The following is a 24,199-nucleotide window of genomic DNA, read 5'->3' as shown; positions in this document are numbered from 1 at the left end:
CGGCAGGATCCGCACAAACCTCTGAAGGACCCTGCATCTTGTTGTTCTGGGGACGTTGGAGGCTCCAGCAGCTCCATAAACTCCTCTGCTGCCATGACGAGGCATTTGTGCTCTTTATACCTGACACAATGGCCTGTTGGAAAGAGTCCTCGATTCTTCCCTATCAGCTCGCACACGTGTGCCGGGAATCAGCGACAGACTTCTGGATTGTGCGATGGTCACCATGAAGGGTCTTGGCAATGTTGTAGTCATGCCTTGGCTTCTCAGCAGTGGACACGTCCTCTTTCTTTCCCATTTTGGCCTCATATGTAGCTGCTTAATAATGTGGAGCAGCCTTCTTCAGTCGTCTTGCCTTTACGTGGACGCACCGGCCACACTAATGTGCACAGGTATCTGCCATTGCTCTCAGTGATATAAAGACCCTGACACATCACATCAATGAGTGCAAATGACAAACACAAAGATTCTAACCTGATCATCCGGAACTCTGCGCATAATAATTGGGAACACAGTGTATTGGGCATCACGCTCCTCTGCTCACATTCTGTCTTGCACTAATGTCCCATCATGCTCCTCTGCGATGCTGCTGGGCTAATACCCGGCACATACAGGTCCTTCTCAAAAAATTAGCATATAGTGTTAAATTTCATTATTTACCATAATGTAATGATTACAATTAAACTTTCATATATTATAGATTCATTATCCACCAACTGAAATTTGTCAGGTCTTTTATTGTTTTAATACTGATGATTTTGGCATACAACTCCTGATAACCCAAAAACCCTGTCTCAATAAATTAGCATATTTCACCCATCCAATCAAATAAAAGTGTTTTTTAATAACAAACAAAAAAACCAACAAATAATAATGTTCAGTTATGCACTCAATACTTGGTGGGGAATCCTTTGGCAGAAATGACTGCTTCAATGCGGCGTGGCATGGAGGCAATCAGCCTGTGACACTGCTGAGAGGTTATGGAGGCCCAGGATGCTTCAATAGCGGCCTTAAGCTCATCCAGAGTGTTGGGTCTTGCGTCTCTCAACTTTCTCTTCACAATATCCCACAGATTCTCTATGGGGTTCAGGTCAGGAGAGTTGGCAGGCCAATTGAGCACAGTAATACCATGGTCAGTAAACCATTTACCAGTGGTTTTGGCACTGTGAGCAGGTGCCAGGTCGTGCTGAAAAATGAAATCTTCATCTCCATAAAGCATTTCAGCCGATGGAAGCATGAAGTGCTCCAAAATCTCCTGATAGCTAGCTGCATTGACCCTGCCCTTGATGAAACACAGTGGACCAACACCAGCAGCTGACATGGCACCCCACACCATCACTGACTGTGGGTACTTGACACTGGACTTCAGGCATTTTGGCATTTCCTTCTCCCCAGTCTTCCTCCAGACTCTGGCACCTTGATTTCCGAATGACATGCAAAATTTGCTTTCATCAGAAAAAAGTACTTGGGACCACTTAGCAACAGTCCAGTGCTGCTTCTCTGTAGCCCAGGTCAGGCGCCTCTGCCGCTGTTTATGGTTCAAAAGTGGCTTTACCTGGGGAATGCGGCACCTGTAGCCCATTTCCTGCACACGCCTGTGCACGGTGGCTCTGGATGTTTCCACACCAGACTCAGTCCACTGCTTCCTCAGGTTCCCCAAGGTCTGGAATCGCTTCTTCTCCACAATCTTCCTCAGGGTCCGGTCTCCTCTTCTCGTTGTACAGCGTTTTCTGCCACATTGTTTCCTTCCAACAGACTTACCATTGAGGTGCCTTGATACAGCACTCTGGGAACAGCCTATTTGTTGAGAAATTTCTTTCTGGGTCTTACCCTCTTGCTTGAGGGTGTCAATGATGGCCTTCTTGACATCTGTCAGGTCGCTAGTCTTACCCATGATGGGGGTTTTGAGTAATGAACCAGGCAGGGAGTTTATAAAAGCCTCAGGTATCTTTTGCATGTGTTTAGAGTTAATTAGTTGATTCAGAAGATTAGGGTAATAGGTCGTTTAGAGAACCTTTTCTTGATATGCTAATTTATTGAGACAGGTTTTTTGGGTTATCAGGAGTTGTATGCCAAAATCATCAGTATTAAAACAATAAAAGACCTGACAAATTTCAGTTGGTGGATAATGAATCTATAATATATGAAAGTTTAATTGCAATCATTACATTATGGTAAATAATGAAATTTAACACTATATGCTAATTTTTTGAGAAGGACCTGTATGTGCCGGGTATTAGCCCAGCAGCATCGCAGAGGAGCATGATGGGACATTAGTGCAAGACAGAATGTGAGCAGAGGAGCGTGATGCCCAATACACTGTGTTCCCAATTATTATGCGCAGAGTTCCGGATGATCAGGTTAGAATCTTTGTGTTTGTCATTTGCACTCATTGATGTGATGTGTCAGGGTCTTTATATCACTGAGAGCAATGGCAGATACCTGTGCACATTAGTGTGGCCGGTGCGTCCACGTAAAGGCAAGACGACTGAAGAAGGCTGCTCCACATTATTAAGCAGCTACATATGAGGCCAAAATGGGAAAGAAAGAGGACGTGTCCACTGCTGAGAAGCCAAGGCATGACTACAACATTGCCAAGACCCTTCATGGTGACCATCGCACAATCCAGAAGTCTGTCGCTGATTCCCGGCACACGTGTGCGAGCTGATAGGGAAGAATCGAGGACTCTTTCCAACAGGCCATTGTGTCAGGTATAAAGAGCACAAATGCCTCGTCATGGCAGCAGAGGAGTTTATGGAGCTGCTGGAGCCTCCAACGTCCCCAGAACAACAAGATGCAGGGTCCTTCAGAGGTTTGTGCGGATCCTGCCGACCGCCTCTATCCACGGCACACAAGCAGAAGCGGCTCCAGTGGCCAAACGATCCATGAAGACTGACGTCCAAACTGTTCACCGATGAGTGCAACGCTCCATGGTCCAGATGGATGGAGTGCAGGATGGCTGGTTGATGGACGCCCCATGAAAAGGAGGAGGTGGAGTCATGTTTGGGGCTGGAATCGTGGGGAGAGAGATTGTCGGCCCCTTTATGATCCCTGAAGGGGTAAAGATGAACTCCATAATCTATGTGGAGTTCATAAAACAACACTTCCTGCCATGGTTCAAGAGGAAGAACCGCGCTTTCCGCAGCAGGATCATCTTCATGGATGATAATGCACCGTCTCATGCTGCAAAACACATCTGCATCTCCGGCCGCTATGGGCATAAAAGAGGACAATCTTATGGTGCGGCCACCATCTTCCCCCGACCTCAACCCTATAGAGAACCTCTGGAGCATCATCAGTGGAGCGTCTATGATGGCGGGAGGCAGATCACGTCTAAGCAACAGCTCTGGGAGGGGATTCTGTCCACAGGCAAAACAATTGGAGCAGAAACCATCCAAAACCTGACAAATTCAATGGACGAGAGAGCAGAAACCATCCGAAAACTGACAAATTCAATGGACGAGAGTTCAGAAGCTTCTTTCCAACAAGGGGTCCTATGTGCAAATGTGACATCACCGAGAATAAAGATTTCACTGAAAACGGTTTGATTTCATTTTGTAATAAGCTGATGATACTATAACTTCACAACTGACCATTTTATTGTTCAAAATTAAATAAAAAAGGTTGAAAACTCTGCTGTGCATAATAATTTGGAACATGCGTTTTGAGTGTTTTTTGTTTTTTTAAACATTCTGTTTTCATAGGCAGTTTGTTCCCAAACATCGCAATTATACTAGAATAGTAGATGACTGGGAAATAACAATGACTGCAGTTCAGAGAGGTAATTTACAGAAAATAGGAGGAAATATTATTTGCATAATAATTTGGAACACAGTGTAAATGTGGTATATAAGATGCCTCCAGATAACACACAACTCCCTCAGCTCTGCTACATCCATACTGATGCCGCCTCTGCTCTGCTACATCCATACTGATGCCGCCTCTGCTCTGCTACATTCATACTGATGCCGCCTCTGCTCTGCTACATCCATACTGATGCCGCCTCAGCTCTGCTACATCCATACTGATGCCGCCTCTGCTCTGCTAAATCCATACTGATGCCGCCTCTGCTCTGCTACATCCATACTGATGCCGCCTCTGCTCTGCTACATCCATACTGATGCCGCCTCTGCTCTGCTACATCCATACTGATGCCGCCTCTGCTCTGCTACATCCATACTGATGCCGCCTCAGCTCTGCTACATCCATACTGATGCCGCCTCTGCTCTGCTAAATCCATACTGATGCCGCCTCTGCTCTGCTACATTCATACTGATGCCGCCTCTGCTCTGCTACATCCATACTGATGCCGCCTCTGCTCTGCTACATCCATACTGATGCCGCCTCAGCTCTGCTACATCCATACTGATGCCGCCTCTGCTCTGCTACATCCATACTGATGCCGCCTCTGCTCTGCTACATCCATACTGATGCCGCCTCTGCTGTGCTAAATCCATACTGATGCCGCCTCTGCTGTGCTAAATCCATACTGATGCCGCCTCTGCTCTGCTACATCCATACTGATGCCGCCTCTGCTCTGCTACATTCATACTGATGCCGCCTCTGCTCTGCTACATCCATACTGATGCCGCCTCGGCTCTGCTACATCCATACTGATGCCGCCTCTGCTCTGCTACATCCATACTGATGCCGCCTCAGCTCTGCTACATTCATACTGATGCCGCCTCTGCTCTGCTACATCCATACTGATGCCTCCTCGGCTCTGCTACATCCATACTGATGCCGCCTCTGCTCTGCTACATCCATACTGATGCCGCCTCTGCTCTGCTACATCCATACTGATGCCGCCTCTGCTCTGCTACATCCATACTGATGCCGCCTCTGCTCTGCTACATCCATACTGATGCCGCCTCTGCTCTGCTACATCCATACTGATGCCGCCTCTGCTCTGCTACATCCATACTGATGCCGCCTCTGCTCTGCTACATTCATACTGATGCCGCCTCTGCTCTGCTACATCCATACTGATGCCGCCTCGGCTCTGCTACATCCATACTGATGCCGCCTCTGCTCTGCTACATTCATACTGATGCCGCCTCTGCTCTGCTACATCCATACTGATGCCGCCTCTGCTCTGCTACATTCATACTGATGCCGCCTCAGCTCTGCTACATTCATACTGATGCCGCCTCTGCTCTGCTACATCCATACTGATGCCGCCTCTGCTCTGCTACATCCATACTGATGCCGCCTCTGATCTGCTACATCCATACTGATGCCGCCTCTGCTCTGCTACATCCATACTGATGCCGCCTCTGCTCTGCTACATCCATACTGATGCCGCCTCTGCTCTGCTACTTTCATACTGATGCCGCCTCTGCTCTGCTACATTCATACTGATGCCGCCTCTGCTCTGCTACATCCATACTGATGCCGCCTCTGCTCTGCTACATCCATACTGATGCCGCCTCTGCTCTGCTACATTCATACTGATGCCGCCTCTGCTCTGCTACATCCATACTGATGCCGCCTCTGCTCTGCTACATCCATACTGATGCCGCCTCGGCTCTGCTACATCCATACTGATGCCGCCTCGGCTCTGCTACATCCATACTGATGCCGCCTCTGCTCTGCTACATCCATACTGATGCCACCTCTGCTCTGCTAAATCCATACTGATGCCGCCTCTGCTCTGCTACATCCATACTGATGCCACCTCTGCTCTGCTAAATCCATACTGATGCCGCCTCTGCTCTGCTACATCCATACTGATGCCGCCAGTGTCCGGTCTCCTAGTAACTATTTTGCACAAGTCTTGACACCTGGAGATCAGTCACATTGTGCAGTAATTCTGTGTTACATTTAGTAAGAACACTGGCTTCTCACTAGGTTTCTAATGTATGAAGCGGATTTGCACCATCCACTAAGCTGCAGCGCTGCAGTGTGTGCTGGGACCTGTAGTTCCACTCAAGCTGCACAGCCATAAGCTAGCAACCCTTGCCCCAGAGACTGGGGGGCTGCATATCCCACCTGTAGCTTCTAAAACTCCGAGCACAAAGTCTGGCCCCCATTCTCTGTACAATAAGTAAAACAAGTTGTGCAGGCCGCCCTCCTTCCCACACACCGGCTGCAGCAGACTGAGGAGTCGGACCGGACACACAGCACTGACCTGACTCGTCCCTGCAACATCTCCGCTCTGGGGTCTGCAGTGTATAGTACAAGTGGATGGGATTACGGAAATAGCCGAATGAGGTTTACTGCTACGCCATTTCCATATCGTAAGCAGCCACAGCAGCCGGAAGACTGAGGTGGGCAGGCAGGCCAACTCCAGACTAAAAAAAAAAAACCTTGCTCAGGTGCCGCCCCCCCGCATCCTCCCGCCCTAGGCATGTGCCCTGAAGTGCCTAGTGGCAAATACGGCCCTGACAGTGTGGCAGTGCTTTATTGAACCACACAACAGAAAGATAACAGAACAGTTCCAGCAATTACCCAAGATGGTGCACATTACAGAGTCTCACCCTTCCACTGACTCACCAGGATAATGGCAGATGTTACGTCAGAGCTCCCAAGGCCACTACTCCACCTGTAATACACACAGAGAGGAGAAAACGACCAGCGTAGGGAGATGACAGTCCATAGAATCCATACAAGGCCAGTTGACCGGAGGGTCACAACCTGGCTTCTCCAAACGTCTCCATGGAGCCAGGCAACCAGTAGGTTCCAATCCTGGCATTCTCCAAACATCTTTAAGGGTTCAGCGATGGTCAATGGTGCAGATCTGTATCCTTCCAACCAGAGCCGAAATCCCCTAGGTTGTTTCCTGTAGAATGATAGATCCATGTTCCTCGTGATGGTGCCATGATGAATTGGCTGCTGTCCTGTCTCTGGTCCTTTGGATGTATATGTCTTAGCAGAATCTCTGGCTGTCTCTCTCTGTCTCTGAGTCTCTTTATACAGAGGCGTGTAACCTATTTTTCGATCTAACAAGTGTCCTTTAGTCCAGCATCGCAGATAAGAGGAAGAATGGTGATGAGATCAAGTAGCATTACTTGATCATTCAATCTATTTACACAGTCTTTCCCTCTCTGCTTTCAGAGTCAACAAACTGGCTCCATAACACAATGCATAATTATTTAGCCACAAGAGTCTCAGACAACATACACATGTAAAATTTATGATTACACTAATAGAAGGTGATAAGTAATAGAGTAAAGAAAATATGTATTTTTACCGCCACATGTGTACCATGGACATAGTATGGGGTTTATCGGTAAGGATAAATCATAAACAGAGAAAGAAAAAAAGAAATTTAAAACCCAAATTGTGTGGAAAAATATGTTGTTTAATTATAAGGATAGATTATATTAAGGTGCAGATGGAAACAAATACTCAGAGAAGAGAGGGACGCAATGCACAAGGGACAAACCAACAATAAGATGTTTACATAAGACAATAGCAGCAAGGAGGATTACAATATCATAAATGAACAATTATAAAAGTACGCATGTGCTAAGCTGCCAATAATAGTGTGGACTCAAGCAAACAGGTACGGTATGTATCAAAAGTTTTGGTGAAAAAAGTATATATAAAGTGCCTGTGCATATAATATCACCTTAAATCAATGGTGACCACATGGTGTATGTCAAAAAAATAAACACTAAATGGTGTGGGATACTGACATACTGCCCCAGTATAGCAAGTCATATGGTACCTGCTGGAAGATGAAACAGGGGGGCGAGAGCTGTCCCGTGGATGTGTCCACCCCAAAACGCCTTCGTCAGGGGGTCTGAACACCTACAAATATGATACACAGACAAAAAAAATTCTTCAAAAAATATATATTTTATTATTCTACAATAATCACAATATTAAAAATAAGGGAACAGACCACCAGGTGGCAATAGAGTGCAAGGTACCATACAGGGATCCTGCGGTATTATATTGCCCTGGTAATACATACCCCGATGATAAGCCCGCACGGCCTGACGCGCGTTTTGCTTCAGCTTTGACAGGGGGTCTGACAAAGACAGATGCCGAAAAGCACGTCGGGGTGGGCACATCCAGAGGACAGCTCTCGACCCCCAGCCACTGACTTCTGCACAGCTCAGCTGACCGCTTCTGCACAGCTCATGTGGTCATTTCTAGACAGCTCAGGAGGTCACTTCTGCACAGCTCAGCCGACCACTTCTGCACAGCTCAGGTGGTCATTTCTAGACAGCTCTGCCGGTCACTTCTGCACAGCTCAGCCGGTCACTTCTGCACAGCTCAGCCGGTCACTTCTGTACAGCTCAGGTGGTCACTTCTGCACAGCTCAGCAGGTCACTTCTGCACAGCTCAGCCGGTCACTTCTGTACAGCTCAGGTGGTCACTTCTGCACAGCTCAGCAGGTCACTTCTGCACAGCTCAGCCGGTCACTTCTGCACAGCTCAGCCGGTCACTTCTGTACAGCTCAGGTGGTCACTTCTGCACAGCTCAGCAGGTCACTTCTGCACAGCTCAGCCGGTCACTTCTGTACAGCTCAGGTGGTCACTTCTGCACAGCTCAGCCGACCGCTTCTGCACAGCTCAGGTGGTCATTTCTAGACAGCTCTGCCGGTCACTTCTGCACAGCTCAGCCGGTCACTTCTGCACAGCTCAGGTGGTCACTTCTGCACATCTCAGCCAGTCACTTCTGCACAGCTCAGCCGGTCACTTCTGCACAGCTCAGCCGATCACTTCTGTACAGCTCAGGTGGTCACTTCTGCACAGCTCAGCCGACCGCTTCTGCACAGCTCAGGTGGTCATTTCTAGACAGCTCTGCCTGTCACTTCTCACAGCTCAGCCATTCAGTTCTGCACAGCTCAGCCGACCGCTTCTGCACAGCTCAGGTGGTCACTTCTGCACATCTCAGCCGGTCACTTCTGCACAGCTCAGCCGGTCACTTCTGCACAGCTCAGCCGATCACTTCTGCACAGCTCAGGTGGTCACTTCTGTACAGCTCAGCCAGTCACTTCTGTACAGCTCAGGTGGTCACTTCTGCACAGCTCAGCCATTCAGTTCTGCACATCTAAGCCTGTTACTTCTGCACAGCTCAGCCGACCACTTCTGCACAGCTCAGCCATTCAGTTCTGCACAGCTTAGCCAATCACTTCTGCACAGCTCAGGTGATCACTTCTGCACAGCTTAGCCAATCACTTCTGCACAGCTCAGCTGATCACTTCTGCACAGCTCAGACGATCACTTCTGCACAGCTCAGGTGGTCACTTCTGCACAGCTCAGCCGGTCACTTCTGCACAGCTCAGCCGGTCACTTCTGCACAGCTCAGCCGGACACTTCTGCACAGCTCAGCCAATCACTTCTGCACAGCTCAGCCGATCACTTCTGCACAGCTCAGGTGGTCACTTCTGTACAGCTCAGCCGGTCACTTCTGCACAGCTCAGCCGATCACTTCTGCACAGCTCAGCCATTCAGTTCTGCACAGCTTAGCCGATCACTTCTGCACTGCTCAGCCGATCACTTCTGCACAGCTCAGCCAATCACTTCTGCACAGCTCAGCCGGTCACTTCTGCACAGCTCAGCCAATCACTTCTGCACAGCTCAGCCGGTCAATTCTGCACAGCTCAGAGATTTATCTATATCTGTCTATTCTGTCCTACCCGTTCTGGTCTGTGTGAACTGGGACATGTGTCAGGAGCCACATGACGATGGTCTCAGGTTGTCAGGAGCCACATGACGATGGTCTCAGGTTTTCAGGAGCAGCAGCACGCTGGTCTCAGGTTGTCGGGAGCCACATGATGATGGTCTCAGGTTGTCAGGAGTCACATGACGATGGTCTCAGGTTGTCAGGAGCCACATGACGATGGTCTCAGGTTGTCAGGAGCAGCAGCACGCTGGTCTCAGGTTGTCGGGAGCCACATGACGATGGTCTCAGGTTGTCGGGAGCCACATGACGATGGTCTCAGGTTGTCGGGAGCCACATGATGATGGCCTCAGGTTGTCGGGAGCTGCAGCACGCTGGCCTCAGGTTGTTGGGAGCCACATGATGATGGTCTCAGGTTGTCAGGAGTCACATGACGATGGTCTCAGGTTGTCAGGAGCCACATGACGATGGTCTCAGGTTGTCAGGAGCAGCAGCACGCTGGTCTCAGGTTGTTGGGAGCCACATGACGATGGTCTCAGGTTGTCGGGAGCCGCAGCACGCTGGTGTTGTGATTTCTGCTTTTGGGCTCCCTCCGGTGGTTGTAGGTGGTAATGCAGTTGTCTCTGGGCTGCAGTCCTGGACAGGTGTATCTGCTGATTGCAAGTCTGACTGGGGTAATTAGGTTTGCAGGACTCATTAGTCCTTGCCAGTTGTCAATGTTTCTTGGGAAGTGTTGGATCTCTGTCTGGCTTCTCCTGCTTAGCTGCCAATTCAGCAAAGATAAGTGTCTGTTTCTTTTTCTATGGCACACAAGCTGTGTGCTTGTTTTTTGATTGTATTCCTGCTCTGTGTGTAGGATTCTCTGGAGTTGCAGATATACGTTCCACGTCTTTAGTTAGATGGAGGAATTTTTGTATAATCTGCTGTGGATATTTTTGGAAGGGTTTGAATACTGACCGCACAGAACTCTGTCCTATCCTTTCCTATTTTAGATAGAGTGGCCTCTTGTGCTAAATCCTGTTTTCTGACTGTGTGTGTTTTTCCTCTCCAACTCACAGCCAATATTTGGGGGGGGCTGCCTATCCTTTGGGGTTCTGCTCTGAGGCAAGCTAGTATTCCTATTTCCATCTTTAGGGGTATTTAGTCCTCCGGCTGTGACGAGGTGTCTAGGGCTTGTCAGGTACACCCCACGGCTACTTCTAGTTGCGGTGTTAAGATCAGGATTTGCGGTCAGTATAGTTACCACCTACTCCAGTGAAAGTTTTCATGCTGCTCCAAGGTCACCGGATCATAACAGTACAACTGGCCAATAATGAGCTAAATGCATCTCAGAAGAAGGGAAGAAAGGTGTTGAGCCATTTTTTTTTCTTCAGTCTACTTTGTCTTCTCTTCCCTCTTTATCTCTGGGTGGCTGAGGAGCCTTGTGCTAGCATGAATGTTCAGGAATTAGCTTCTCGTGTAGACCAGCTTGCTGCTAGGGTACAGGGTATTTCTGATTATATTGTTCGAACTCCTGTTTTAGAGCCGAAGATTCCTACTCCTGATTTGTTTTTTGGAGACAGGTCCAAATTTTGAGTTTTAAAAACAACTGTAAACTATTTTTTGCTCTGAGACCTCGATCCTCTGGTGATTCCATTCAGCAGGTTAAAATCGTCATCTCCCTGCTGCGTTGCGACCCGCAGGATTGGGCATTTTCCATGGAATCTGGGAATCCGGCTTTGCTTAATGTAGACTCCTTTTTTCAGACATTAGGATTATTATATGATGAACCTAATTCTGTGGATCAAGCGGAGAAGACCTTGTTGGCCCTGTCTCAGGGTCAAGAGGCGGCAGAATTGTATTGTCAGAAATTCAGAAAATGGTCTGTGTTGACTAAATGGAATAATGATGCTTTGGCGGCAATTTTCAGAAGGGGTCTTTCTGAATCCGGTAAAGATGTCATGGTGGGGTTTCCCACGCCTTCCGGTCTGAGTGATTCTACGTCTCTGGCCATTCAGATTGACCGGCGCTTACGGGAGCGCAGAACTGTGCACGCTGTGGCGTTGTTCTCAGAGCAGACTCCTGAGCCAATGCAGTGTGATAGGATTCTGTCTAAAACGGAACGACAAGGATTCAGACGTCAGAATAGGTTGTGTTATTATTGTGGCGACGCTTCTCATGTCATTTCAGTCTGCCCTAAGCGGACAAAGAGGATCACCAGTTCATTTACCATCAGTACTGTACAACCTAAATTTCTGTTATCTGTGTCCTTGATCTGCTCATTGTCATCATTTTCTGTCATGGCGTTTGTGGATTCAGGCGCCGCCTTGAACTTAATGGACTTTGAGTTTGCCAAGCGTTGTGGTTTTCCCTTGCAGCCTTTGCAGAACCCTATTCCTTTAAGGGGCATTGATGCTACACCCTTGGCTAAAAATAACCCCCAGTTTTGGACACAGGTGACCATGCGCATGGCGCCAGCCCATCAGGAAGATTGTCGATTTCTGGTGTTGCATAATTTGCATGATGCTATTGTGCTGGGTTTTCCGTGGTTGCAGGTACATAATCCTGTGTTGGATTGGAAATCCATGTCTGTGACTAGTTGGGGTTGTCAGGGGGTTCATAATGATGTTCCTTTGATGTCAATCTCCTCTTCTTCACCTTCTGAAATTCCAGAGTTTTTGTCTGATTTTCAGGATGTATTCGATGAGCCCAAGTCCAGTTTCCTTCCACCGCACAGGGACTGCGATTGTGCTATTGACTTGATTCCAGGCTGTAAGTTTCCTAAAGGCCGACTTTTCAACCTGTCTGTGCTTGAACATACCGCCATGCGGAGCTATATTAAGGAGTCTTTGGAGAAGGGGCATATTCGACCATCTTCTTCACCGTTGGGAGCGGGGTTCTTTTTTGTTGCTAAAAAAGATGGTTCCTTGAGACCCTGTATTGATTATCGCCTCTTGAATAAAATCACGGTCAAGTTTCAATACCCTTTACCTTTGCTTACCGATTTGTTTGCTAGGATTAAGGGAGCTAGTTGGTTTACTAAGATTGACCTTCGGGGGGCATATAATCTTGTTCATATTAAGCAGGGTGATGAATGGAAAACTGCGTTTAACACGCCCGAAGGCCATTTTGAATACCTTGTGATGCCATTCGGGCTCACTAATGCTCCATCTGTTTTTCAGTCCTTTATGCATGATATTTTCCGGACTTATATTGATAAGTTCTTGATTGTATATTTGGACGATATTTTGATTTTTTCCGATGATTGGGAGTCTCATGTGGAACAGGTCAGGATGGTATTTCAGATCCTTCGTGACAATGCCCTGTTTGTGAAAGGGTCTAAGTGTCTCTTTGGGGTGCAGAAGGTTTATTTTTTGGGCTTTATTTTTTCTCCCTCGTCTATAGAGATGGATCCGGTTAAGGTTCAGGCCACTCATGATTGGATTCAGCCCACATCCGTGAAGAGCCTTCAGAAATTTTGGGGTTTTTGTTGTGAATTCCGCTCTTGGGCTCCCTCCGGTGGTTGTAAGTGGCACTTTTGTGAGTTCTGCTCTTGGGCTCCCTCTTGTGGTTTCTAGTGGTATGGCTGCTCCTTGGAGTTAGCTGTCATCAGCTGCCTCCACTTATCTTCTCTTCTGCTCGGCTATTTAGGTCTGGCTCTTTCTTCAGCCAGTGCCACTTGTAAATTGTTCCTGGTTGGATTCACATCTCTTTGGAGTTCCCTGTTATCCTGACCAGTTCAGCTAAGCTAAGTTTTGGCTTGCTCTTTTCTGTCCATAGATTGTGGACTTATCCATTCTGTGCTTTCTATGTTTGTCCAGCTTATCAGTGTGAATTAATTCTGTCTTGCTGGAAGCTCTGGGAGGCAGATTTGCCCTCCACACCTTTAGTCAGGTGTGGAGATTTTTTGTAAACTCTGCGTGGATTTTTGTAGTGTTTTATACTGACCGCACAGTATTCCATCCTGTCCTAGCTATCAAGCTAGACTGGCCTCCTGTGCTCTTCCTGGTTTCATTCTGTGTATGTCTTTTCCCTCTCCACTCACAGTCATTATTTGTGGGGGGCTAATCTATCCTTTGGGGATTTTCTCTGAGGCAAGATAGCTTTCCTGCTTCTTTCTTTAGGGGTAGTTAGCTCTTAGGCTGTGACGAGATGCCTAGGGAGAGTTAGGAGCATTCCACAGCTACTTCTAGTGTGTTGTTGAGCTTAGGGACTGCGGTCAGTACAGTTACCACTTCCTTCAGAGCTCGTTCCATGTTGCTCCTAGACCACCGTATCATAACAGTACAAGTGGCCAAAAATGAATTAAATGCATCTCAAAAGAAGGAAAAGAAAGTTCTGAACCATTTTTTTTTCTGTGCTCTGGTTTGTCTTTTTTTTTTCCTCTTGATATCTGGGTGGTTCAGGATATATGCTTTGGCATGGATGTTCAGGGTTTGTTTTCTCGTGTGGATCAACTTGCTGCAAGAGTACAGAGTATCTAGGACTATGTTGTTCAGACTCCGGCTTTAGAGCCCAGAATTCCTACTCCTGATTTGTTTTTTGGGGACAGATCCAATTTTTGAACTTTAAAAATAACTGCAAATTGTTTTTTGCTTTGAAACCCCGTTCTTCTGGTGATCCCATTCAGCAGGTAAAAATCATCATATCCTTGCTGCGTGGTGACCCTCAAGACTGGGCTTTTTCTCTTGAAACAGGGGATCCGGCATTATTGAATGTAGACGCATTTTTTCAAGCGCTCGGATTATTGTATGACGAACCTAATTCTGTGGATCATGCAGAAAAAACCCTGTTGGCCTTGTGTCAAGGTCAGGAAGCGGCAGAGTTATACTGCCAGAAATTTAGAAAATGGTCTGTGCTCACTAAATGGAATGAAGAGGCTCTGGCTGCTATTTTCAGAAAAGGTCTTTCTGAAACCCTTAAAGATGTTATGGTGGGCTTTCCTACGCCTGCCGGTTTGAGCGAATCTATGTCTCTAGCCATTCAGATTGATCGGCGTCTGCGCGACCGCAAAGCTGTGCACCCTATGGCAGTATCCTCTGAGCAAAGTCCTGAACCTATGCAATGTGATAGGATTTTGACTAGAATAGAACGGCAGGAATTCAGACTTCAGAATAGGCTGTGTTTTTACTCTGGTGATTCGGCTCATGTTATTTCTGATTGCCCTAAACGTACTAAGAGAGTCGCTAGGTCTGTTACCATTAGTACTATACAGCCTAAATTTCTCTTATCTGTGACCCTGATTTGCTCATTGTCGTCCTTTTCTGTCATGGCATTTGTGGATTCAGGCGCTGCCCTGAACTTAATGGACTTAGAATTCGCCAGGCACTGTGGTTTTTCCTTGCAGCCTTTGCAGAGCCCTATTCCTTTGAGGGGTATTGATGCTACACCCTTGGCCAAGGATAAACCTCAGTACTGGACACAGATGGCTATGTACATGGCTCCAGCACATCAGGAAGATTGCCGTTTTCTGGTGTTGCATAACCTGCATGATGTTGTTGTACTGGGATTTCCATGGTTACAGGAACATAATCCGGTGCTGGATTGGAAAACTATGTCGGTGACTAGTTGGGGTTGTCAAGGGGTACATAGTGACGTTCCTTTGATGTCAATTTCCTCTTCCCCCTCTTCTGAGGTCCCTGACTTTTTGTCGGATTTCCAGGATGTATTTGATGAGCCCAAGTGCAGTTCCCTTCCTCCGCACAGGGACTGTGATTGTGCTATTAACTTGATTCCTGGTTGCAAGTTCCCTAAGGGCCGACTTTTCAATCTGTCTGTGCCAGAGCATGCCGCTATGCGGAGTTATGTTAAGGAGTCTTTGGAGAAGGGGCATATTTGGCCCTCTTCGTCACCATTGGGAGCGGGTTTCTTTTTTGTTGCTAAGAAGGATGGCTCCTTGAGACCCTGTATTGATTATCGTCTTCTTAATAAGATCACGGTCAAATTCCAATACCCCTTGCCTTTGCTTACTGATTTGTTTGCTCAGATTAAGGGGGCTAGTTGGTTTACTAAGATTGACCTCCGAGGGGCATATAATCTTGTTCGTATTAAACAGGGTGATGAATGGAAAACTGCATTTAATACGCCCGAAGGCCATTTTGAATACCTTGTGATGCCATTTGGGCTCTTTAATGCTCCATCTGTGTTCCAGTCTTTCATGCATGATATTTTCCGCAATTATCTTGATAAATTCATGGTCGTATATTTGGATGATATTTTGATTTTTTCCGATGATTAGGAGTCTCATGTGAAGCAGGTCAGGATGGTGTTCCAGATCCTTCGTGATAATGTTTTATTTGTGAAGGGGTCTAAGTGCCTATTCGGAGTTCAGAAGGTCTCTTTTTTGGGTTTTATTTTTTCTCCCTCGTCTATAGAAATGGATCCTGTTAAGGTCCAAGTTATTCATGACTGGATCCAACCCACATCTGTGAAGGGTTTTCAAAAATTTTTGGGCTTTGCTAATTTCTATCGCCGTTTCATTGCCAACTTTTCCAGTGTGGTTAAGCCCCTTACTGATTTGACGAAGAAAGGCGCTGATGTGACGAATTGGTCCTCTGAGGCTGTTGAGGCCTTTCAGGAGCTTAAACGCCGATTTACTTCTGCCCTTGTGTTGCGTCAGCCGGATGTTTCTCTTCCTTTTCAGGTTGAGGTCGACGCTTCTGAGATTGGGGCAGGGGCCGTTTTGTCTCAGAGGGAGTCTGATGGTTCTTTGATGAAACCGTGTGCTTTTTTTTCCAGAAAGTTTTCGCCTGCGGAACGCAATTATGATGTCGGCAATCGGGAGTTGTTGGCTATGAAGTGGGCGTTTGAGGAGTGGCGACATTGGCTTGAGGGAGCCAAACACCGTGTTGTGGTCCAGACCGATCATAAGAATCTGATTTACCTCGAGTCGGCCAAGCGGCTGAATCCTAGACAGGCTCGATGGTCCCTGTTTTTCTCCCGTTTTGATTTTGTGGTCTCGTATCTTCCGGGATCTAAGAATGTTAAGGCTGATGCCCTCTCTAGGAGTTTTTCGCCTGATTCTCCTGGAGTCCTTGAGCCGGTTGGCATTCTTAAGGAGGGGGTGATTCTTTCTGCTATCTCCCCTGATTTGCGGCGGGTGCTTCAGGAATTTCAGGCTGATAGGCCTGACCGCTGTCCAGTGGGGAAGCTGTTTGTTCCTGATAGATGGACAAGTAAGGTAATTTCTGAGGTTCATTGTTCAGTGTTGGCTGGTCATCCTGGGATTTTTGGTACCAGAGATTTGGTTGCTAGGTCCTTTTGGTGGCCTTCCTTGTCACGCGATGTGCGTGCTTTTGTGCAGTCCTGTGGGACTTGCGCCCGGGGCAAGCCTTGCTGTTCCCGCGCTAGTGGGTTGCTTTTGCCTTTGCCGGTCCCTGAGAGGCCCTGGACGCATATTTCCATGGATTTTATTTTGGATCTTCCTGTTTCCCAGAAGATGTCTGTTATCTGGGTTGTTTGTGACCGGTTCTCTAAAATGGTCCATCTGGTACCTTTGCCTAAGTTGCCTTCCTCCTCAGATCTGGTTCCATTATTTTTTCAGCATGTGGTTCGTTTGCATGGCATTCCGGAGAATATTGTGTCTGACAGAGGTTCTCAGTTTGTCTCTAGATTTTGGCGGGCCTTTTGTGCTAGGATGGACATTGATTTGTCTTTTTCTTCGGCGTTTCATCCTCAGACTAATGGCCAAACTGAGCAAACTAATCAGACCTTGGAGACCTATTTGAGATGCTTTGTGTCTGCTGATCAGGATGATTGGGTGTCTTTCTTGCCCTTAATAATCGGGCTAGTTCGGCTACCTTGGTTTCACCTTTCTTTTGTAATTTTGGTTTTCATCCTCGTTTTTCTTCTGGGCAGGTTGAGCCTTCTGATTGTCCTGGTGTTGATTCTGTGGTGGACAGGCTGCAGCAGATTTGGACTCATGTGGTGGACAATTTGACGTTGTCTCAGGAAAGGGCTCAACGTTTTGCTAACCGCCGTCAGTGTGTTGGTCCCCGGCTTCGTGTGGGGGATTTGGTTTGGTTGTCTTCTCGTCATGTTCCTATGAAGGTTTCTTCTCCTAAGTTTAAGCCTCGGTTTATTGGTCCTTATAAAATTTCTGAAATTATTAATCCGGTGTCTTTTCGTTTGGCTCTTCCTGCCTCTTTTGCCATTCATAATGTTTTCCATAGATCTTTGTTGCGGAGATATGTGGTGCCCGTTGTTCCCTCGGTTGACCCTCCTGCCCCGGTGTTGGTTGAGGGAGAGTTGGAATATGAGGTTGAGAAGATTTTGGATTCTCGTTTTTCGAGGCGGAGGCTTCAGTGTCTTGTCAAGTGGAAGGGTTATGGCCAGGAGGATAATTCTTGGGTTGTTGCCTCCGATGTCCATGCCACCGATTTGGTTCGTGCTTTTCACTTGGCTCGTCCTGATCGGCCTGGGGGCTCTGGTGAGGGTTCGGTGACCCCTCCTCAAGGGGGGGTACTGTTGTGAATTCCACTCTTGGGCTCCCTCCGGTGGTTGTAAGTGGCACTTTTGTGATTTCTGCTCTTGGGCTCCCTCTTGTGGTTTCTAGTGGTATGGCTGCTTCTTGGAGTTAGCTGTCATCAGCTGCCTCCACTTATCGTCTCTTCTGCTCGGCTATTTAGGCCTGGCTCTTTCCTTCAGCCAGTGCCACTTGTAAATTGTTCCTGGTTGGATTCACATCTCTTTGGAGTTCCCTGTTGGGCATTGATGGGCATTGATTTGTCTTTTTCTTCTGCGTTTCATCCTCAGACAAATGGTCAGACCGAGCGAACTAATCAGACCTTGGAGACGTATTTGAGATGCTTTGTGTCTGCTGATCAGGATGATTGGGTGGCTTTTTTGCCATTGGCCGAGTTTGCCCTTAATAATCGGGCTAGTTCGGCTACTTTGGTTTCGCCTTTCTTTTGTAATTTTGGTTTTCATCCTCGTTTTTCTTCTGGCAGGTTGAGCCTTCTGACTGTCCTGGTGTGGATTCTGTGGTTGACAGGTTGCAGCAGATTTGGGCTCATGTGGTGGGCAATTTGGTGTTGTCTCAGGAGGAGGCTCATTGTTTTGCTAACCGTCGTCGGTGTGTTGGTTCCCGGCTTCGGGTTGGGGATCTGGTCTGGTTGTCTTCCCGTCATGTTCCTATGAAGGTTTCTTATCCTAAGTTTAAGCCTCGGTTTATTGGTCCTTATAGGATTTCTGAGATTATTAATCCGGTGTCTTTTCGACTGGCGCTTCCGGCCTCTTTTGCTATCCATAATGTCTTCCATAGATCTTTATTGCGGAAATATGTGGAGCCCGTTGTTCCCTCTGTTGATCCTCCGGCCCCTGTGTTGGTTGATGGGGAGTTGGAATATGTTGTTGAGAAGATTTTGGATTCCCGTTTTTCGAGGCGGAAGCTTCAGTACCTTGTCAAATGGAAGGGTTATGGCCAGGAGGATAATTCTTGGGTTTTTGCCTCTAATGTCCATGCCGCTGATTTGGTTTGTGCCTTTCATCTGGCTCATCCTGATCGGCCTGGGGGCTCTGGTGAGGGTTCGGTGACCCCTCCTCAAGGAGGGGGGGTACTGTTGTGAATTCTGCTTTTGGGCTCCCTCCGGTGGTTGTAGGTGCTAATGCAGTTGTCTCTGGGCTGCAGTCCTGGACAGGTGTATCTGCTGATTGCAAGTCTGACTGGGGAATTTAGGTTTGCAGGACTCATTAGTCCTTGCCATTTGTCAATGTTTCTTGGGAAGTGTTGGATCTCTGTCTGGCTTCTCCTGCTTAGCTGCCAATTCAGCAAAGATAAGTGTCTGTTTCTTTTTCTATGGCACACAAGCTGTGTGCTTGTTTTTTTTATTGTATTCCTGCTCTGAGTTCAGTAGTCTCTGGAGTTGCAGATATACGTTCCACGTCTTTAGTTAGATGGAGGAATTTTTTGTATACTCTGATGTGGATATTTTTGGAAGGGTTTTAATACTGACCGCACAGAACTCTGTCCTTTCCTTTCCTATTTTAGCTAGAGTGGCCTCTTGTGCTAAATCCTGTTTTCTGACTGTGTGTGTCTTTCCTCTCCTACTCACAGCCAATATTTGTGGGGGGCTGCCTATCCTTTGGGGTTCTGCTCTGAGGCAAGCTAGTATTCCTATTTCCATCTTTAGGGGTATTTAGTCCTCCGGCTGTGACGAGGTGTCTAGGGCTTGTTAGGTACACCCCACGGCTACTTCTAGTTGCGGTGTTAAGATCAGGATTTGCGGTCAGTATAGTTACCACCTACTCCAGTGAAAGTTTTCATGCTGCTCCAAGGTCACCGGATCATAACACGCTGGTCCCAGGTTGTCAGGAGCCACATGACGATGGTCTCAGGTTGTCGAGAGCCACATGACGATGGCCTCAGGTTGTCGGGAGCCGCAGCACGCTGGCCTCAGATTGTCGGGAGCCACATGACGATGGTCCCAGGTTGTCAGGAGACACATGACGATGGTCTCAGGTTGTAGAGAGACACATGACGATGGCCTCAGGTTGTCGGGAGCCGCAGCACGCTGGCCTCAGGTTGTCGGGAGCCACATGACGATGGTCTCAGGTTGTCGGGAACCACATGATGATGGTCTCAGGTTGTCGGGAGCCGCAGCACGCTGGCCTCAGGTTGTCGGGAGCCACATGACGATGGCCTCAGGTTGTCGGGAGCCGCAGCACGATGGTCTCAAGTTGTCAGGTGCCACATGACGATGGCCTCAGGTTGTCAGGAGCCACATGACGATGGTCTCAGGTTGTCAGGAGCAGCAGCACGCTGGTCTCAGGTTGTTGGGAGCCACATGACGATGGTCTCAGGTTGTCAGGAGCCACATGACGATGGTCTCAGGTTGTCGGGAGCCACATGACGATGGTCTCAGGTTGTCAGGAGCAGCAGCACGCTGGTCTCAGGTTGTTGGGAGCCACATGACGATGGTCTCAGGTTGTCGGGAGCCGCAGCACGCTGGTCCCAGGTTGTCAGGAGCCTCATGATGATGGTCTCAGGTTGTCCGGAGCCACATGACGATGGTCTCAGGTTGTCGGGAGCCACATAATGATGGTCTCAGGTTGTCAGGAGCAGCAGCACGCTGGTCTCAGGTTGTCGGGAGCCACATGATGATGGTCTCAGGTTGTCGGGAGCCACATGACGATGGCCTCAGGCTGTCGGGAGCCGCAGCACGCTGGCCTCAGGTTGTCGGGAGCCACATGACGATGGTCTCAGGTTGTCGGGAACCACATGATGATGGTCTCAGGTTGTCGGGAGCCGCAGCACGCTGGCCTCAGGTTGTCGGGAGCCACATGACGATGGCCTCAGGTTGTCGGGAGCCACATGACGATGGCCTCAGGTTGTCAGGAGCCACATGACGATGGCCTCAGGTTGTCGGGAGCCGCAGCACGCTGGTCTCAGGTTGTCAGGACCACATGACGATGGTCTCAGATTGTCAGGAGCCACATGATGATGGTCTCAGGTTGTCAGGAGCCGCAGCACGCTGGTCTCAGGTTGTCAGGACCACATGACGATGGTCTCAGATTGTCAGGAGCCGCAGCACGCTGGTCTCAGGTTGTCAGGACCACATGACGATGGTCTCAGGTTGTCAGGAGCAGCAGCACGCTGGTCTCAGGTTGGTGGGAGCCACATGACGATGGCCTCAGGTTGTCGGGAGCCACAGCACGCTGGTCTCAGATTGTTGGGAGCCGCAGCACGCTGGTCTCAGGTTGTTGGGAGCCGCAGTATGCTGGTCTCAGGTTGTCGGGAGCCACATGACGATGGCCTCAGGTTGTCGGGAGCCGCAGCACACTGGTCTCAGGTTGTTGGGAGCCACATGACGATGGTCTCAGGTTGTCAGGAGCCACATGACCATGGTCTCAGGTTGTCGGGAGCCGCAGCACGATGGTCTCAGGTTGTTGGGAGCCACATGACGATGGTCTCAGGTTGTCGGCGCCACATGGCGAAGGCCTCAGGTTGTCGGGAGCTGCAGCACGCTGGTCTCAGATTGTTGGGAGCCATAGGATGGTGGTTTCCTTAATGCTCCTTATGACCGGCCTCTGTGCAGTCCGCTTATCTGATGAAGGTCTGAGAGCACGGCCTAGACGTTGTGTGTGTCTATGTGGCATTGTCCTCCTGTTACACTCTCTTCCTATGAAACCTGCACAGCTCTGTCTAATTCTGGATTGGGGCACAATGTCTGGGCTGCACGTGCACCTCACCTATCAGTTACTGCCATGTGATGTGCCACTCCTTCTTTAATTCTTTCATCTCTGCCGATGCACAGATATCAGGTAGGAAACATCCCATAGGGAATGTGCCACACTGTCTGCCAGACAATGAGCACAATACGCAGCCCATCATCCAATGCAGTGCAGCAATCTACATCCATCATGGATGCATCAAGGAACTGCAAGTGGGACGCCGGCCCCTCTATGGCATCCAGCTACTCTGGAAGTCTCTTGCTGCCATGGATCGGATCTTTCACATATTGCATATGGCGATGTGAGATCTGCAGGGACTCCGCATATTTTATACACCATGGCACCAATGCCTCACATAAACCCTTTGTGATCCCTCCAGATAAACTTCATTCTGTTTGTGAGAATTATCCGAATTTTGATGAAGAAGCTCCGGACGTCGGATGTTTGGGGAAACGACTTCAACCAGTACAAGTGAGTGTGGCCTTTCATGTTGGGTGCGGGAAGCTTTTGCCTCATATCTCAGGGTTCAGTCAGATAGAGGTGCCACAAGTGCATCTATACATAAATGGAGTCTTTGACCCCACCCCTGTGTATCGATGTCATCAGGAAGCACAGCCAGTCCTGCAGTCTAAAACCCTCCCCTGCACAGTGATGTCATTGTGGAATACAGCCAGTCCTGCAGTCTAAACCCCTCCCCTAGATACTGATGTCATCAGGTTGTGCAGCCAGTCCTGCAGTCTAAACCCCTCCCCTGAATAATTATGTCATCAGGAAGCGCAGCCAGTCCTGCAGTCTAAACCCCTCCCCTAGATACTGATGTCATTGGGAAATACAGCCAGTCCTGCAGCCTAAACCCCTCCCCTGCACAGTGATGTCATTGGGAAGTTCCGCCAGTCCTGCAACATACACCCCTCCCCTGCATACTCATGTCATCAGGTCATGCAGCCAGTCCTGCAGTCTAAACCCCTCCCCTGCATACTGATGTCATCAGGTCGTGCAGCCAGTCCTGCAGCCTAAACTCCCCTGTATACTGATTTCATCAGGTTATGCAACCAGTCCTGAAGTCTAAACCCCTCCTCTGCATACTGATGTCATCAGGTCATGCAGCCAGTCCTGTACTATACATGTAGAAAAGCCGCGGAGACACCATCACGTGTTTCTCAACGCAAGCAATAAATAGCCAGGTCTTTCACCGGGAAGGAACAACCACTGGAAGGGCAGCATCCAAAAAGGAAAACCACCTATGCCAAAACAGTGTGTATAGTGTACAGGTAATACAGTGATCACCAGTAACATTAGACACAGGAGCTCTGTATATAGTGTCAGTGTACAGGTAATACAGTGATCACCGGTAACATTAGACACAGGAGTTATGTATATAATATATAGTGTTCAGGTAATACAGTGATCACCCGTGACATTATACACAGAAGCTCTGTGTATAGTGTCAGTGTAAAGGTAATACAGTGATCACCAGTAACATTATACATAGGAGCACTGTATATAGTGTCAGTGTAAAGGTAATACAGTGATCACTGGTGACATACGCAGGAGCTCTGTATATAATGTACAGGTAATACAGTTATCACCGGTGACATTATATGCAGGAGCTCTGTATATAGGGTACAGGTTATACAGGGATCACCAGTGACATTATACACAGGGCTCTGTATGTATTGTCAGTGTACAGGTAACACAGGGATCACCAGTGACATACACAGGAGCTCTGTATATAATATATGGTGTATAGGTAATACAGTGATCACCAGTGACATTATGCACAGGAGCTTTGTATATAGTGTCAGTGTACAGGTAATACAGGGAGCACCAGTGACATTATACACAGGAGCTCTGTATATAGTGTCGGTGTGCAGGTAATACAGTGATCACCGGTGACATTATATGCAGGAGCTCTGTATATAGTGTACAGGTTATACGGGGATCACCAGTGACATTATACACAGGGCTCTGTATGTATTGTCAGTGTATAGGTAACCCAGGGATCACCAGTGACATACACAGGAGCTCTGTATATAATATATGGTGTATAGGTAATACAGTGATCACCAGTGACATTATACACAGGAGCTTTGTATATAGTGTCAGTGTACAGGTAATACAGGGATCACCAGTGACATTCACAGGAGCTCTGTATATAGTGTCAGTGTACAAGTAATACAGTGATCACTAGTGACATAATACACAGGAGTTCTGTATATAGTTTATATGAAATACAGTGATCACCGGTAACATTATACACAGGAGCTCTGTATATAGTGTCAGTGTACAGGTAATAAAGTGATCACCAGTGACATGCACAGGAGCTTTGTATATAGTGTCAGTGTACAAGTAATACAGTGATCACCAGTGACATTATGCACAGGAGCTTTGTATATAGTGTCAGTGTACAGGTAATACAGGGAGCACCAGTGACATTATACACAGGAGCTCTGTATATAGTGTCGGTGTGCAG

General features: G+C 48.0%; 1 protein-coding gene across 2 annotated transcripts in view; it reads left to right on the top strand.

Annotated features, from left to right (window-relative positions):
• Positions 1 to 24,199, top strand: part of SCTR (secretin receptor) — a 177,221-nt gene that overhangs the window by 137,403 nt on the left and 15,619 nt on the right. The window contains exon 10 of one of the 2 annotated variants that reach the window (XM_069732563.1): positions 22,106 to 22,197. The exons of the other annotated variant lie outside the window; for it this stretch is intronic. Coding sequence (XP_069588664.1) covers positions 22,106 to 22,197 — 92 coding nt within the window. The remainder of the gene's footprint in view (positions 1 to 22,105; positions 22,198 to 24,199) is intronic. 2 annotated transcript variants of the gene reach the window in all.

The sequence above is a fragment of the Ranitomeya imitator genome, chromosome 7 (assembly GCF_032444005.1).
Source record: "Ranitomeya imitator isolate aRanImi1 chromosome 7, aRanImi1.pri, whole genome shotgun sequence".
NCBI classification, from domain to species: domain Eukaryota; kingdom Metazoa; phylum Chordata; class Amphibia; order Anura; family Dendrobatidae; genus Ranitomeya; species Ranitomeya imitator.
Note: the sequence above shows the minus strand (reverse complement) of the source record. Positions and strands in the feature narration are given on the sequence as shown.